This window comes from Heloderma suspectum, chromosome 2 (genome assembly GCF_057233095.1).
Source record: "Heloderma suspectum isolate Gila_16-S chromosome 2, 16-S_ref, whole genome shotgun sequence".
NCBI classification, from domain to species: domain Eukaryota; kingdom Metazoa; phylum Chordata; class Lepidosauria; order Squamata; family Helodermatidae; genus Heloderma; species Heloderma suspectum.
In genome coordinates, this window is record NC_139459.1 from 52,632,664 (window position 1) to 52,651,209 (window position 18,546).

The 18,546-nt window shown below is 43.6% G+C and overlaps 1 protein-coding gene across 4 annotated transcripts in view; it reads left to right on the forward strand.

Annotated features, from left to right (window-relative positions):
* The window catches only part of ATG10 (autophagy related 10), a 202,950-nt gene that overhangs the window by 56,383 nt on the left and 128,021 nt on the right, over nt 1-18,546 (forward strand). The window contains exon 3 of one of the 4 annotated variants that reach the window (XM_084833586.1): nt 1,419-1,481. The exons of the other annotated variants lie outside the window; for them this stretch is intronic. Coding sequence (XP_084689712.1) covers nt 1,464-1,481 — 18 coding nt within the window. The 5' untranslated portion in view covers nt 1,419-1,463. The remainder of the gene's footprint in view (nt 1-1,418; nt 1,482-18,546) is intronic. 4 annotated transcript variants of the gene reach the window in all.

An 18,546-nucleotide genomic window follows, 5' to 3' on the forward strand; every position in this document is an offset into this window, starting at 1 on the left:
TTTCTCTTGTTCAGGAAAGGTTAGCAGTAGAACCTGGAAGTTTAAGGGAGCTGCTGCTTCAGCAGTGATGCTGTTTAGACTGAGAGCTTATATAGGAGCTGGAGGATCCACCCTTTTTCCTCATTCTGAGCCAGGCCCTGATTTGAGCAGGTTCTCCTAAGTGTAGTGATTATCATGTCTGGTCCAGGCCCAAGCCAGGTTGACTCCTCAGATGAAGACTACTATGTCACGATGTCCAAACACCCTGAGAGGCCTCCTGTCTCCAATGCTACCCCAGGAGCCTCCAGCATCTCAGGAGAGGCTACACCAGGCTCATTTGCAGAAGAGGACTTGGAGTGACGCTCAGACAGTGTCCCCAGCTCACCTGCAGCATCTGCCTCATGTGCAGAATCAGAGGGGGAGGACAGCTGAACTCCCATCCCGAGGGAATGCCAGTGTCAGAAGGTACAGGTGCAAGTAGCCACCCATTGATGGGAGTATGTACTTTTCATATTTATAAATATGAAATAACACATTTACATTTACTTTTCTGGTATTTATTGGAAGTACTTATTGAAGATTCCAAGAACAATTTTTGAGGATTTCAGTTGTTTTGACATGACTAAGGAAGGAAACCCCACCCCCAACGTCCTTCAGATTATTTATGATTTGTTTGTTTAGGAAATGTGTATGTTGCACATCATCAGTAGGGATCCTAAAGGAGTTTACATAAAGATTACAGTAAACATGATGAAGTACTTAAATATTTCCTGATTAGAAAAAAGTAGGTAATGTTTTCCTGAAAAAGCAGGTGATGTTGTAGGTAATGTTCCATGTAGAATAATGTAAGCTGTGGAAATATAATTGTGTTAGTTCAAGTTTCCTTTCAAAACAGCTGTGTTTTGGCTTAGCGTTTTAGTTGTTAAATATTGGGGCGGGGGTTGGAGTAGTTAAAGTGGGTGCAAAAAGTCACCTCTTTCTTTATAGAGCTGGCAAGAAGTGAAAAAATGAAACCGCTAATATTTAGGAATAAATCTCATATCCAGACAAAGACCAGCGATGCAAAGGAATTTAGCCAACTCTCCCATCATTTATTTGACAGTTCCACATGGCAAGCAATGGCAAAGTTGGCTTTAAAAGCTGAAGACAGATTGTTTCTTTAGTTTGTACTTTGGGTGAAGTATAACTGCAGCATAGTAAAGCACTGAACAGATAAAACATTTTGAGTGTAATTACATAGTCAGTAACTTGCGATATCTGCTGTAATGCGAGTTGTTCTAAGAGAGGTCATTGTGAATGCTTATAACAAATGGTATGAAGCCTGATAATTAACTGCTTATTGCATGTTAATTTTACCCTCTTTTTACTTGAATATGTCACTAAATATGGCTGTGCTTGTCAGTCATTATTAACAAGAATCTTCTAATAATATTTTGAAGTGGTGAAGAATTGCACTCTGATCCAAAGCTTTCTGGAGGACTAAGATGCAGATGGACTTTCATGTGAGTAGGGAATGCCCTAACCCTTTCAGTGCAATTAGATTAATCAGATTATGGGCAGTATCCAACTGTGTCATTTTGCTAGTGCAAATAACATTGTGCTAATGGAAACTAGGTTCTGAACTATGCATAAGAGGAAAATCCAACTAAAGGTACATTTGCACAATCACTTGCATTCAGTGGAGCTCTGCTAGTGGTATTTCAGTTTGCGGAATGATGCCGTTGGATCATGCCCTATAGATTTGTTTTCTTTCTGCTTACCTTTCTGCTAGCATGTTTTGCCTGGTAAAATGTACAGCGTGAAGAAATTGGTTGATAGAAGTTTACAAACCTAGTCTATGTATAAGACTAGGTGGGAATGGGTTAGGCCTGGGAAAGATTGGGTAGGGAGCAGGGTACAATAAGAAGTGCAAGAATTAGCCTCAGGAGGATGTGAACATAGGAAGCTACCATAGGAAGTAGTCAAGCTATTTGTACATCTAGCCCAGTATTGTCTGCTCTGACTGGCAGTGGCTTTCCAGGGTCTGAAACAGAAAAGGCAGTTTCCCACCCCCTGGTATCTGACCTTTTTAAAATGAAGTTGGATGAACCTAGGACCTTTTGCATGCACAGCATGTACTCTGCTCCTGAGCTATGGTTCCCAGTGTGGTGATATGTACATAGGAATAGAGATGTGAAAGCCTGGGAACACCCCCCCCATCAGAAAAGGCCTGTTTTTTGCCTGTTCCCCCCCAAAGGATCTTTTTGTCCCCCCCAAAAAAAAAACTGAACAATTTTCGAGTAGGAAATATTTTCTTTCAGAACGATGAATAAAATGTTTAAGACAAAGTGCTCATATATTGCTGCCCAGCCTTTATTCCCCCAAAATGAATTCTAAAAATGACATAGGAAGACTTTTATTGGGGATGTAAAATTTCTGGACTTTTTAAAGCTGAGGGGGAAGTGGATTGTTTTCTTTAACCCTCTCTCTAAGATTCCAACCATAGTTATTTCTTCCATTTCTTATTAAAATTATTGGTCTAATCCAGCCTTCCCCTGTAGCAGAAATCAAAGTCAGAGAGACCACGGAGTGAAGGAAAATGAGAACTTCTTTATTTAACGCACGGGCTTGAGGCTGGAATCTTTTCCAAAGAGCTAAAAGCCCTGAACTATGGTTACACATTTCTTTTATAGTAATGATGACATACATGCGACCCTTTCTCCCGTCCCCTCTTTCGTGGTTTTACAGTTAGCACAGTTGTTTACAGTACAGGAAGTGGGCCACAGGATGTTCTATCTTAAGACATGGTTACAGCCTGCAGTAAGCAAAATGTTAAAGGCATGACTAGGTTGTGCAATCCAGCTTGCTGACAAGGGCAGTTTCTACATTGCTGATCTTTTGCTAAACTATACTAAGTTAGCAGATATATAAGACCACTCAGTCTGGCCTTAAATATGGCTACTACATTCCCCCCTTAAATGCATAATTTTCCTTACAGTTATAGCATTTTCATAGCAACTTAGGTTATTTTATATCTTGCAGCGCTAACAGCGTATAGCGGGCGGCAGTTTTTGAGGTTAAGGCATTTAGCATATTTTTCAGGCAACGTATAAACCAGGGGATACAGAGGCATAACAGTATTCCCATTAATACTATAGGCAGAATTAGAACAAATGCTGCCTTGAGCCAATTAAGATTTGGAATCCAAGAGGTCAGCCAGTCAAGCCAATCGTGTTTTCCTATTGTGATATCGGCCACAATTTGGTGCAAGCTGTTGATTTGTTTATCTATAGCATTGCTATTGTCAGATAAATTGAAACAACAGAGATTCTGATGGGTTTCACAACCTAAATGATGAAGAAGGTAGAGGTAATTTATACCAGCCCTGTTCTCTAACATGGCACCTCTTAGGTCATGGAATTCTTTATTGAGCAAGGACAGAGCTTGTGAGGTGGCGTTTATACTTTTTGCCATGGCACATGCTAACGGGTTGCCCTCTAGACCATCCTCTAGGGCTAGCACCCCTATCTCAACTAATGATACTGCTAATGCCAGCTTTTCTGAATCTGAGTAAAGTCGTAAATGGCTATTACAATCTTCAGTCAGCTTTAAAGCTCGATGTTGTCAGTGATGGGCTTTCTTTATCGGCCACGGGGGAAGAAAAGGGGCTAGGCGACTGAGGCAACATGGTTGGCTGTCGGACAAGTTGGCTGGAATAAATGACCACGTACGGGAACCACAGGTCTAAAACCATCCATTAGGTAAAAGTACATGTGCAAAATTAAAGGGAATATCCTGAACTTTCTTGTAATTTATGGATGGACCAGGGACAATTTTACATCTTTTTTTATAATTAATCATTCGTGCACACGTAGCATTTGTAGCGGCGACAATAGGGGTGTCTAAATAGAACTCTGCAGGGGGTAGAGTCGTTGAGACAGTACCCCATGAAGGATTATGGGAATAAGACAAATCTGTAGCAATACCCCTAATTTCTATATTATCAGGCTGTCTACAGACAGGTATTAGACATGTGCTAATGAGCTTACTGGTGGGTAGGTTCTTTGGGAGGCAGAAGTGAGTGATTCCAGTGATGTTAGCTAAGTGTAGCCAATAGTTTTCGGCTAACTTTTGGGGCAGACTTTCTTCCTTAAAGGCACCGCCTTGTGGGAACTTTTTCTTCTCTTTTATATCAGGCAAGAAATTTGGGACATCACCTTCTAAAATCTCTCTTTTACCTACACCAGGTCCCCCTTTTTTACCTATTGTTAGAGAAACACAATTTATTACTACTAATATTACTAGCTTAGCAGCACACATACTTGATTTTCTTGGGATCTGACCGTACGCAGGACAGCTAATTTCCTGGTTAGCTGCAGTAAGGTCTAGTCCCCTTTTTCAATTCTCCAGTTGCAGATCTGACCGTACGCAGGGCGGACAGTCTCCCGGTGTGTCCACAGTAGGGTCTAGTCTGAATCTTCTTACTGTTTTCTTAAAGTGATTTTTAAAGGATCGTCAGGATTCCTGTTTATAGTCCATTCCCCCTCCCTTGCCCTCTTGACTCGCGTCCAGTGTATCCAGGGCTTAATTCTAGCTACTTTTACAGCTGTAGGGGTGGAAAGTATAACAGTATTTGGTCCTTTCCATTTCGGAATCAGAGGGTCATCTCTCCATTTTTTGATCCACACCTCATCTCCTGGTTGGAAGGGATGAATTTCTGTAATGGGAATTGGGGGTCGGTTCTCCAAGACAAACCGGCGTTGAGTTTGGAGAACTTTGCCCAGTGCTTGAATTTCCTGCCTTAGACTGACATTTGCTAATTCTTGGAGGTCTCCTCTTAACCTAACTAATATTTGAGGAGGCCTGCCGTACATTAGCTCAAAAGGGGACAAACCAGTAGTTTTGTGAAGAGTACAGCGAATTCTGAACAGAGCTAAGGGCAACATTTCTATCCATTTTCTCCTGGTTTCTTGACATAACTTGGCTAAGTGGGTCTTGAGAGTTCGATTCATCCTCTCTACCTGTCCAGAACTTTGCGGACGGTAAGCACAATGGAGTTTCCATTGAATGCCAAGTAACGAGTTAATTTTTTGTAATACTTTGTCGATAAAAGCAGGGCCATTATCAGATCTAATGAATAGAGGTAGGCCGTGTCTGGGGATAATGTCCCTCATTAAGGCCCTTATAACTTCTCTAGCTTTTTCAATCCGGGTGGGATAGGCTTCTACCCATTTGGTATAAGTACATACAAAAACTAATAAGTGGCGATAATGTCCTGCCTTGGGCATGTCGGTGAAATCGACCACTAGGGCTTCAAAAGGGAGAGAACCATATTGCTGAATTCCTGGTGGAGGCCCTTTTCCTTGTCTTGGATTATTTTTGGAACATTCTGCACACCATGCAGACGCTGAATTGGCAAGGCCGTGCATGCCATTGATGTAAACTTGCTTTTGTAGCAATGTTGCCAGGGCACTTTTCCCTAGATGGGTAGCTTTGTGTGCCATTTGTACAATACTCCAAGCGAGCCGATGTGGTACATAGATTCGTCCATCTGGCAACTCCCACCACTTCTTGGCTGTTTTTTTTAGCTTGGAGGGAATTAACAGCCATCTGATCTTCTTCTGGAGTATATGCTGGACACATATCCGCCAAGTTGACTTGGAACAGCGGAGTTGCTATGACCGTCACTTCTTCTCTGTCTGTATTTTGTCCCTTTTGAAGGGCAGCTTGTTTTGCTACTTGATCCGCCCATCTATTTCCTTTTGCTACATCCCTGGTCCCTTTTTGATGTCCTCGGCAATGCATTACCACCACTTGTTTAGGGTGCCATACAGCATCTAATAAAGCAGATATTTCTGCAACGTTCTTGAGACCTTGGCCAACTGAATTTATTAATCCTTTTTCACGATACAATGCTCCATGGGCGTGGAGGGTAGTGAAGGCATACTTGGAGTCCGTGTAAATATTGACGGTAAGTCTAGCAGCTAATGTTAGAGCTCGAATAAGAGCAATTAATTCTGCTCTTTGGGCTGAGGTTCCTACAGGCAAGGGATTGGCCTCAATGACTTTGTCGTTTGTTACTATTGCGTAGCTGGCATATCTTTTTCCATTTTGGACAAAACTGCTTCTGTCAGTATGTGGCCAAGGGCTATCACGCAAGTCTGGACGACTGGAGTAAACTTCATCTATAGTTTTGATACAGTCGTGTTCGGGCTGACTTCCTGGTGCTATTGGTAGTAACGTGGCTGGATTTAAGTTGGATGACACTTCTAACTTGATACGCGGGTTCTCACAGAGCATGGCTTGGTATTTGGTCATGCGCTCATTGGTGAACCAATAATTTCCCTTGTATTCCATCAGGGTGAGTACTGCATGTGGAACTCAAACAGTTAATTCCTGTCCCATTGATAACTTATCTGCTTCTTGAACTAAGAGGGCTGTTGCTGCAATGGCCTTTAGGCATGCTGGCCAGCCTTTTGAGACCGGGTCTAATTGCTTGGATAAATATGCAACAGGTCGCTGCCAGGAGCCTAGCTGCTGTGTTAGTACTCCTACAGCTACATTGTCTCGCTCGTGCACATACAGTAGAAAAGGCTTAGTCACATCAGACAGCCCTAGAGCTGGCGCTTGGAGTAGTGCTGTTTTAATATTTTTGAAAGCTCTTTTCTGAGACCCTTCCCACTGAAACGGTGCCATCTCGGGGCCCTTAGTAGCTTCATACGAAGGCTTGCACATAACAGCGAAGTTGGGAATCCAAATTCTACAGAATCCGGCGGCCCCCAGAAACTCTCGCACTTGTTTTCTAGTGGCCGGCTCAGGCAAGGCACACACAGTCTCTTTTCGTTCGGGGCCCAATTCTCGCTGATGTTGAGACACTATAAACCCTAGATACTGCACCTGGGTTTTACATAGCTGCGCTTTTTTTCGGGACACTTTGTATCCGCGTTCCCACAGAAGGTATAACAGTTCTCGTGTCCCTTGCCAACACTCAAGTTCTGATGATGCTGCAAGAAGCAAATCATCTACGTACTGCAACAGAACTCTTTTTCCCGGTTCCGAATGGAAATTTTGAAGGTCTTGACTTAGGGCAGTCCCAAACAGCGTAGGGGAGTTTTTAAAACCTTGTGGTAAATGACACCAAGTTAATTGGGTTTTTCTCCCTGTCAGTTGATCTTCCCACTGAAATGCAAAAATAGCTTGACTTGTGGGGGCCAGTCGGATGCAGAAGAAAGCATCTTTCAGGTCTAAAATAGTAAAATGAGTAGCTTCAGATGGAATTAATTCTAGCAAAACATAGGGATTTGGGACGACTGGATGTATTGTCACGGTTGCTTGGTTGACCAACCTCAGGTCTTGCACTGGACGGTATTCTTCAGTGCCGGGCTTCTTCACTGGCAGGAGGGGTGTATTCCACGGTGACATTCTCGGAGTATCCCATATTTTAGTAGACGATCTAGGTGCTTCTGTATTCCTAGTATCGCTTGGCGTGGCAGTGGATACTGTCGCACATGTACTGGTATTGCTCCTGGTTTTAACTCAACTACAACTGGAGGCACACATCTGGCCATTCCTGGAGGGTTATCTTCCGCCCATACTCCGGGCACCTGAAAGGCTTGCCATGGCTCTTCATCGAATACTGGCATGGTCCAATGTAATCTCCACTCTTCCTCTTGCGGATAAGTGAGTGTCAAGAGCTTGCCCTTCTGAGGCTGCCGAAAGGCTACAGCCACTGTTCTGTCTTCTTCAAAGGATATTTGGGCCCTTAATTTTGATAACAAATATCGTCCTAATAATGGCATTGGACACTCGGGCAGATATAAAAACTGATGCTTTACTATGTGGCTCCCAAGCTGACAAGTCTTTTGTTGTAATAAATGCCTTTCCTCTACTACTCTAGTCGCCCCTACTACTCGTACCTTTTGATGGGTGAGGGGTGCCACTGGGTAGGTTATTACAGAGGAGGCCGCTCCGGTGTCTATCATAAAATTAATATTTTGGCCCCCTACAGTGGCAGTGACCAAGGGCTCCCCGGGGCCAAGATGAAGGGGGCCCGGTCTGTCCTATTCGAGACTTTCTGTCACGGCCATCCCCGTGAAAGGATTCATCTCATATTTCTCTATGGACTCTCCTTGCCTCTGCCAATTATTAGGTTGCCAGCTTGGCTGCCCCCCGGCTCACCCTTGGTATTCTCCTTGATTCCCTTCTTGGTACATTGATGGTCCACCTTGACACTCACGCCACCAATGTCCATCTTTTCCACACTGTGCACACTGATTTCTTCTCAAAAGTTCTCTTCTTCCTCGTCCACGTCCTCTTTGCCCTCTGCCTATTCCTCTGCCACTTTCTCCGATTTGCGGCCCTACTAGTGCTGCAGCTAGCAGTTCTGCCTTTTTAACCATTCTCTTCTCTTTCTCTTTCTTTTCTTCTTGATCTCGATTCACATACACTTTCTGAGCAACTTCTAAAAGTTCTGTCAAATTTTTTCCTGCAAACCCAGTCAACTTTTGAAGCTTTTTCCGGATGTCTTTGTAACTTTGGGCTACGAAAGCCATGTTGACTACCTTCAGGTTACCTGGGGCTTCAGGGTCGAGGGGGGTATACTGGCAGTATGCATCTAAGAGGCGTTCTAAATACTCTCCAGGGGCTTCGGTTGCACCTTGCAGCACTTCGGAGACTTTAGTCATATTTATAGACTTCTTCATACCCGCCCTCATTGCCTGCAACAGCAGGGTTTGATACTGGGTGAGGCGCTCTAACCCTGCGGGGGTATTTGGATCCCAATGGGGATTCTCTAAGGGCACTCTTTCTCTCATCTATCCTTGGGGGTTTACGTGGTTTTCAGGAGCCCTTTCTAAGGCAATACGCTCTACCTGTTGATGGATTCGTCGCCTTTCTTCTGTGGTAAATAATGTCAATAGTAGCTGTTGGCAATCTTGCCAATTGGGCATATGCGAGGCCATAATACTAGAGCATAGTTCTACTAACTCATGAGGCTTTGTGGTATAGGAGGCATAGTGGGTTTTCTAATTTAATAAGTCTGAGGTTGTAAAAGGCGCATAAGTATAAGCTTGAACTGGAATATAATGCGCCTCTGCCTCTGGGTCCGGGTTATGCACCATCTGGGTTACTTGCCTCAGGGGAAGTAAATGTTGAGGCTCGTTTTCTGACTGACGAGCAGTAGGCGAGCTCTCTTCGTCACTTTGTCGGAACAAACATCTCTTCTTAAGGGCATTTGCTGATTTTACTAAATCTGCGGCCCAATTCCTTAAACCTTCCAGTTCTTCAGTTTCCCTACTTAGCGCTGTTTGAGGCGATAAAAGAGAACCTTCAGACCCTACAGAAATAGACGTCTCCACAGGCATCATCGGGGAGTTGGGGGCAGTAGTTGAAGGCGGCGAATTATTGCCTGCTAGGCTTGAAGCCGATGGTGACGGTTCCAAATCGAAACGTGGGGCTATGATACGGGTTCTGCGGGGGGGCCGAGGAGACGACATAGGCTCAGGAACTCCTGTGTTTTGGCGCGGCGGCCTCACGGTGACATGGGCCCGTGGTGGGAGCGGGGCATAGGCAGGTGGTAACGCCGTTAGCTCTGTTAAGTCTTCATTTGGGACGTCTAACACTGGTTGCATTTTTTTGGCTATCTTTTCCTTTCTAAGCACTAAAATTCTGGCCTGGGTTTCTAAGCATTTCTTAAGCCAGGGGGGAGAGGTGCGGACCACAGAATCCCATGAGTCAATGTAGGGAAATTGGTCTGGATGCCCAGGCTCCCCTACCACAATGGCATATACACGACTAATTGAGCTAAGATCTAAAGAGCCTTCAGTGGGCCATCCCACACCAAAAGACGGCCACTCTACTTCACACAAGGTTCGCAACCGTTGTGGATTCATGGGGGGGTCACCATAATCTCCACTGAAACCCTTCTTAAAATTTTTTAACATACATCCCAAGGGGGTGCAAGGTTTGCTTCCCCCTCCACTCATAACCTCCCTCCTAAATTGAAGACAGACACAATTAGGGAATGGGGATTGGTCAGTGAGTAAGGGGTCTCACTGGCCGACACAAGAGGATTTTATACACCACGCACTTTGCTACTGGCCTGGGCACCCGGACGGTCAACGGTATGCTTCAGAATCCGCAGTAGCCACTCACACAATCATCATTCTCTCCACTACATCCATATGTCCCTGCCACCCACTTTTCCCACTTTTTACCAGAGCGGAAAACGGCTTCCCCAGCTTCCTACTGAGTACTGACGTGCTGGGTACTGGCGCCCGCTCGGGGGTGTGATCAGGCCCCCCTTCTACTCGCAAGGAGTAGGTTCTTTTCGTATACGTATACTAACACTGACCTTCTTCACAAGGCGGGGCCCTCTTTTTTTCTGCCCAGTGGCCTTTCTCCCTAAAGGCGGGGCCCTCTTTTTCCCATATACTTGCCTTTCTCCTGAAGGCTTCCAGTGTGGGTTTCAACGCAATTTCAGCTGCGATACAGGCAGGGCTCAAATTCCTTTCTCCGCTCGCCGGGGTTCCGTTGATGCTCACAGCCGTTCAGGAGATCCCGGCGCAAGCGGTCTCCCGTTCACCCGACAAAAAGGTCGGTGGCGCCAAGAAGGGAAAATGTGCGCCGAGGTCTCCCTCCTGGTGCAGCAAAAAAGAGCAGGCAAGTGCCACCTGTCTGGCTTAGAGCCTGCCACATCCGAGTCACGGCACCATTTATGTAGCAGAAATCAAAGTCAGAGAGACCACGGAGTGAAGGAAAATGAGAACTTCTTTATTTAACGCACGGGCTTGAGGCTGGAATCTTTTCCAAAGAGCTAAAAGCCCTGAACTATGGTTACACATTTCTTTTATAGTAATGATGACATACATGCGACCCTTTCTCCCATCCCCTCTTTCGTGGTTTTACAGTTAGCACAGTTGTTTACAGTACAGGAAGTGGGCCACAGGATGTTCTATCTTAAGACATGGTTACAGCCTGCAGTAAGCAAAATGTTAAAGGCATGACTAGGTTGTGCAATCCAGCTTGCTGACAAGGGCAGTTTCTACATTGCTGATCTTTTGCTAAACTATACTAACTTAGCAGATATATAAGACCACTCAGTCTGGCCTTAAATATGGCTACTACACCACAACCTGGTGCCCTCCAGATGTTTCCGACTTCAGTTCCCATGAGCTCCAGACAGTATGGCCAATAGTCAGGAAGGAGGAGGAGATAAGCATGGTGGCAACTGGGGGAAGGGTTGTGGCAGGAAGGAAATTTCAGGCTGGGGATGGAGGAGGTTTTGGAGGTGAACATGGCAATGGGGGGAGGGGAGAAAATTAAAGGGGGATTAAGAAGGAGGTGAGCATGGCAGAGGGAAGGAAATTTTGGGTGGGGAGAAAGAGGAAAATCCCAGGCAAGGGCTGGGGAAGCTGCCTCCCCCATGGCAATTTATGATGGTGTCCCTGGGCACTTTTTCAATGTGTCAAATGTGCCTGTGGGCCCAAAAAGGTTGTCTAGCTCTGGTGTAGTTCTAAAACCCATCTGTGAGAGAAACACTATAGCTTATCCCATTACTGCGAGCACATGTGATGGAACAATGTGGGGGTTATCTCACCTGTCTTCCTTTAAAAAAAAAAAAAAAGTACAACAGCTTTGAGGCTTGGGTTATGTACTCACTGCCACAGTTTTTAATAAAGTTCCCAATTAGACCTTACTATTAGAGAATGCTGCCTCAGCTTAAAAACTTTCACCCACTGCCACCAAAATAAACCCTCTATACCTAAAAGAAAGTAGCCTGGTTCCTATGGCATAGGCTTGGGATTGACAACAACACTAGAAACGACATTTCAAAAGGAACAAAAATGAAGATGTTTATTAAGGGAATCTTTTTTACAAAAGGAAATAGAAAGTCCCTTCAAATAATAGATTGAGTTTGCTTAAGACATTAAATTAAATATACTTGGTTACCATTCCTAATTGGTAAGAGAGTCTCCCCCAGCTAAATAAACTCAATAGCTTTTCTGTCAGACCAGATTTCCCTAAATTCCACCCCAGCCAATTCCTCACAAACAGGAACAGATGTTGTACGCAAGTCTTCCTCTGCCTCCAGCTCTTCCTGTTTCTTCTGGCTTCTAGGATGATCCAGATGATCCAGAGACTACTTGCTGATGTTCCCTTTGGTCAGACATAAAATAGGAACCTAAAATGTATCAAGTATAATTTGGTTTGCTCATAAAATTATAATGTTTGGTATATTAAATGTAAAAGTAGAGTTTATTCAGATAACAATTACAAATTTACTTCTCAGCATTTACATTTTAATGATAGTTTTATGAGTAAACCAAGTTATACATAATACAAGTTATACATAACACATGTTCCTAAGTAACAAAAGTGACTTTATAAAGAGTGCTTAAAAACATTATTGCATATTTGTCCATTTCCCCCCCAAATGCTCTTTTCCTCTATGCGCGAGAAATCATTTGGATAAGTTATTTTATCTGCTAAAAAAAATAACGATGATGATGATATCCATTTCATCTGCAAATCCGATCAGCATTCCCTGCACCTCCTCCTCCAAGTCAATAATAAAAATGTTGAAGAGCACTGGGCCCCGGACTGAGCCCTGTGGTACCCCGCTCGTTACCTCTCCCCAGTTTGAGAAGATCCCATTGATAAGCACCCTTTGAGTCCGACTCTGTAGCCAACTGTGGACCCACCTGATAGTTGTTTCATCTAGCCCACTTTGAGCTAGTTTGCTCATCAGGATATCATGGGTAGGGATGTACAAAACTCTTACCTGGCTCCGCACCAGGCAATCCGCAGTGGGGGGGAGGTGCTCCGTCCCTCCCTCTGGAATTTTCTCCGGCCGGCTACGCTCTGCAGCGACTGCGCAGAGCCGCTGGCTGGGGCCACCCGCAGCTGGACATCTGGCCGCTGGGCTGCACAGGGACGCAAATGGCGGCTGCCATAGCCGCCGCCATCTGCGTCCGTGTCTTTAGCTGTAATAGGCTACATATATATTTACGTAGCCTATCACGGCAAAAGACATGGACGCAAATGGCGGCGGCTACGGCGGCTGCCATTTGCGTTTCTTCCTATTGCCGTGATAGGCTACGTATATATTTACGTAGCCTATCACGGCAAAAAACAGGGGCGCAAATGGCGGCCACTACGCCATTTGCGTCCCCGCTTTTGCTGTGATAGGCTACGTAAATATTTATGTAGCCTATCACGGCAAAAGCGGGGACGCAAATGGCGGCTGCTACACTATTTGCGTCTCTGCTCTGAGCCGTGATAGGTTACGTACTTACGTAGCCTATCATGGCTTGCAGTGACGCAAATGGTGGCCGGTGTAGTGGTTGCCATTTGCGGCCGCAGCCCAGCAGAGGCTGGAGCTGCCGGAGCCGCAGCCAGGTAGGCTCCGTTTTGTGGGGCTTTCACAGGGTGGTGGGGCAGGTTGCTCTGTTCCGCCATGGATTCCGGGGGGCCGAATTCACTGGAATTCGGCCTCCCTGGGATCTGTGGCCGAATTCTCTAACATTTCTAATCATGGGGCACTTTGTCGAAAACTTTGCTGAAGTCGAGGTATATTATGTCTACAGCATTCCCACAGTCCACAAGGGAGGTTATTAATAAAATTATACTAAATATCAATAATGTTAAAAAAGATCAAATAAAAAATGTCAAAATATCCATCAGCAGCAAATACCATAAACATTTTCAATATAAAGCCATGGAGAATAGATGAGTTTTTAAAAACTGTCTTAAAAGCAGCCACAAATGGGCCAACTGTATATCTCTTGGGGGGAATTCCCTAGGAAATCGGGGAGGATTTGAAAAGTTTAAACATATAAAACATGGTAGAATTACTGAATTAAGTAAAGTATTTTCCAGTACTAATTTGGTTCATACTTGGAGTTTAATATGATTCAGCATGTATAACTTGAGGCACGTTACCAGATTCCAAAGACAAAAAAAGAAGGAAAAGTCTCTTTTGGTGTAATAAAAGTGGGTACTCCTTTCCTAGGGCTATGCATGTTTAGACAGAAAAAAGTCCTACAACTCCAGTTATGCTGGCTGCAGAATGCTGGGAGTTGTAGTAGGTATTTCTGCCTAAACAGGCATAGGATTGTGCCGTGAGTTATCCTAGAAAACCAGATGATGAATATTAGTCCACCAGTGATTCCATTATAAACCACTGTATTGTTGTATTTTTAATAGTGGAGACTATTGGGAAATTTCACATGAAAATAGTTTATGAGCATCTCTACACCAGCCTAAAATCCTGCATTTAAAAAGGGGCTTTCTGCCTCCATTTTAAATGCTGGACGGACTCTTTTACACGTGCTCCTTTCCCCACTTATCTGAGTCTTCCATATGTTTCATTATACACCCACTAGGTGGCACTGTGGTCTAGCTCCTCTTATTGAAACGCCCTGGTGGTTAACAGTGTCATCTAAAGACCCCGCAAACTTCCATGAGTAACCGATCTCAATAGCAGGATAAAAGCTCTGTGTGAAGAAGCCCTATGTTAGAAAGGGTGGCCAAGTCTCATCTACTTTAATCTGGAGGCTTTACATTTTTTTCTATTGAGTCTCTGACCAAGATCCATCAGGCCCTATACCTTCATGTGGAAAAGACTGTGATACTTTGTCCCCTGATCTCCCAAAGACTGCCAGGCTCCACTCTTGACATGCCAAAGACCATGAAACTTATCACTCTACACCAGCCTGGCTTTGCCCACTGACCAATGATTTTAAAAATATCAAGTTGACAACCCTAAATGGAAAATGCCATATAACTTTTTGTTTGCACAGTAACATTTTGGATTACATATTTAAATGATTTTATTACACTCATATCCTGTCTTTCCTCCGAGTAACTCAAGGCAGTATACATGGCTTTCTTGTGTCTCTCCCCCCCTCCGCTGCCTCCCAAGTTTATCCTTACAAATATGTTGTTCTTTAGAAAGCCACACTGTATTTGAAATTAAAATTCTCCCTTAAGATATACTATACTTTGCATCATATTTAGTTTTCAAGAAAAATGTAATTGGATACATTCAGTAATTTCAGTGTTTTGGTCCAAAGGAGAAATATCTGTTTCTAACTTTAATCTAAATTTCTGTGCAGCAACAGTATTGCTGGAATGCCATATTTCCCCTCACATTTGAAATGCACTGTTTGTGTAATGTTTGTACAGTATTAGTGTACATGTAACAAAAGTAATTCAAACATTGTGCACCACTTATAAGGTGCACATTGTACAGACATTTTTAATCATCTTTATTTTTCGTATTTTATATGGTAGCGTTTAGGTTATCAATTATTACGACCTGAGTTCGATCCCAGCAGAAGCTGGGTCTCGGGTAGCCGGCTCAGGTCGACTCAGCCTTCCATCCTTCCCAGGTCGGTAAAATGAGTACCCAGCTTGCTGGGGGAAAGGTAGTCATGACTGGGGAAGGCAATGGCAAACCACCCCACTATAGTCTGCCATGAAAACTCCAGCGCAAGTGGTGTCCCTCTAGGAGTCAGCAATGACTTGGTGCTTGCACGGGAGGAACCTTTCCTCTCCTATACATTTAAATCCTTATTTTCTTTTTTAAAAGGCATAATAAGAAAAGGAAAATAATCAAAACGTTTTAATGCTTTTGAATGAATTCTGTGATTTTTTAAAAAATTGTAGAAGGACTAGCAAATAGAAGTCAGTTTGAGTATGAATAACCTCCCTTTTGAAATTACCAGAGCTCCATAAACGTAACGTCCTCTTTGTGCAGTGAAACCCCTGTGAAGTGAAAACAGCCCATGAAGAAATAAAATTACTGTGTTTCATACTAATATCCTGTGAAACTTATACCCCACCATAACTTCCTGAAGATTCTTAGGAGAATTAAGCTATGCAATTTTTTTTTTAAATGGTGCCTAGTTCAAACAGTGGAGCTAGGTAGCTAACATAATGCATTTCCAGCTTGAACATACAGTCTTTTCCTGTGTTCTTGGTACTGTATTTCAATCTTGGAGTGGTTGGCTGTTTGATTTCTTGACACCAACAGTGTATCCCCTGTTCTTTCCCCTGAGCATTATCATGGTTGGCTGCTATAAAGCCAGGGGGTCATACTGAGAAGGGGTGAGCACTCTCCATTGTGGTCTGTTGCAAGGCAAGCCTTTCCCTCATTGCTGCATCTCATTGCTGCATCCTCCCCATCTCCTTTCTCTTCCTTCCTTCTGCAGAACAGGGGGAGGAGACAATTTAGCAAAACACAGATCTACCACTACAGTTTAGACAAAAAGACAGACAGACCTGTGCAACCATGGGCAGTGGTGTAGTGATACATTTTGAAGTGCAGGAGCTCACCATGATGGGCTCCATAGCCATGGCTCCAAGGAGAACCCAAAGTCACATGCATAGGATATATGGGGTGCACAATCTTTTCAGCCCCAAGGGCTGCATCTGGTGTTAGTGTGCATGGGTGCATTTTCTATTTTGCATGAATGCGCTGTAGTAACCAGAAAGTAGAAGTGGTAAAAGATACAGTTAGAAATAACAGTGGGTTGCTATCCATCTGAATTATATTACAGTAATATGTGAAAATTAGGTTATATAGTGTTAATTCTATGAGCCCCCCAAAATGCAATTGTTTTTATTACTTTGAAAAGTTTCAAAGGGATATTGTTGCTTGAATTACTATGGATTCATGGCACCTTGGAAATATCCATGTCTTGGCATTGAATCTTATTAATCAGGAGTGGAAAAGATCAGTTAGGTTATCCTGTTTGCTTTCTTTCTGACACAGGATCACTTTCATCCAGATCTTTCTCAGTCTAGTTTTGAAAGATTGAAGCAATGTGTCTTTCAGTATGAAAATGTAGTACTGCCAGGATCATATTAGTTGTATATAAAGATCTTCCATATCAAGTATGGCTTCAGGAGAAAAAGGCACTGATCAGTGAACTGTTTGCAGTACTAAAAAAAGCTTGTTTTCTTCCACCTGCACCACACATATGGATACTGATGGTGTTCTGTGGGCTGTCATAATTGGCTGACCTGTGCAATGTAAAAGGCCAGTGTATTCTACTCACTGTGATTAACCATGTGGTAGTCACATGGTGAGCTCTTTGTTGTAATGGCTAAACAAATAAAGTGATTTTATCCATGCAACTGCTTTTTTTTCCTGGAGTGGGGGACAGAACTATGGAGAAAATTACCCAGTCTGCATGATGAGTGGCAGCACAGAAACATCTCACTATCTGATGAAATCTACAGAACGATGTAAAGGAGCCTCCACATGGTAGCTGTATCATGCACTGGCCAGAAGACCATATAGATTTATTTGGCTACATTTGCATTGAACTCTGGTGAAAGCTCTTGCACTTTGCTCACCTCCTAGTTCTAGCCCAGTCAATTTCTGCTCTCTTTAAGCTGTCCTTTTCTCATATGTGCACCTGGGGTGCAATCTTCCGCACTTTCTGTGTCCCTACCAGGGATGGGAAAATAATATTGTGGCATTCAAGTCCCACTGACAGCTTACCTTAACCCATGCAGCCTCTTAGAATAAAACATATGAGACACCAGTAGAGGAAATATACAGAAATATGAAGCAACTTCCTTGGTCCTCTATAGCACAATATCAAACATGTGTCCCACAGATGGTTCTTCTAGATCATGTTATGGGATGTTACTGGTATTTCCTCCATAAGGAATGTGTATGTCTATTTATCCATGTATCCTACAAATGGAGGGGCATAGTTAGAGTACAGAAAAGATGAGTCCTTGCTCTGAAAAGGTCCTTTAGAAAATCATATGCAAAAGAGAAAGGTTAAAGGAGTAGGGCAGAAAAATACGAGAACACATACTAAATGTTAAATTGTAAGTTATAGTTCTTTTTAAAAAGAAAAGAGACAGGAAGTTGGTTCATGTAAATCAGGGTAGGCAACCTGGTTCCCTCCAGATGTTTTGGACTACAACTTCCATAATCCCTGACCACTGGCCATGCTGGCTGGGGCTTATGGCAGTTGTAATCCAAAATGTCTGGAGGACACTGGATTCCCTACCCCTGATATAAGGCAATAGGTGGGGCTTCACTGTCTCCATCTTCTTCTTGCCAGCAGTAGGTTAGATGCCTGCTGATAGATACCGATCAGATATCAGAGGAGCTGTTGGGTACTTGGTCCCAGCAGGTTAATGAAAATGGGCTTGTTGTTTCTCCCCATCCTATTGTCAGCTGCAGATGTTTGACAGATAAATTGGTATAGACCTGCTGAAGGCAATGAAACTGCACCAGTTTAAATTGTCATTATATTACTTCATAATATTAAAGATTCCCTGTGGGCAACAGTTAGAATAAAGTATGGAAGGAACAGGTTAGGGGAGATACAGCTGAGAAAGATGACGCAACTTACCTAGTTTTATCATTATTAAACAACAAACAAGTTGCAGAAACAGAATCAGAACCAACATATTTGCAGTCTCATTCATGTTCCTATCTACAGAGCTAATGGTGCAGCTATGTAATTTTTCACCCTAGAGATGGCCATGTGTATTATTTGAGTTGTGAAGCACACAACTAACATTTCTCTTCTCTCCCCCTCTAACTGCCAGTCCATG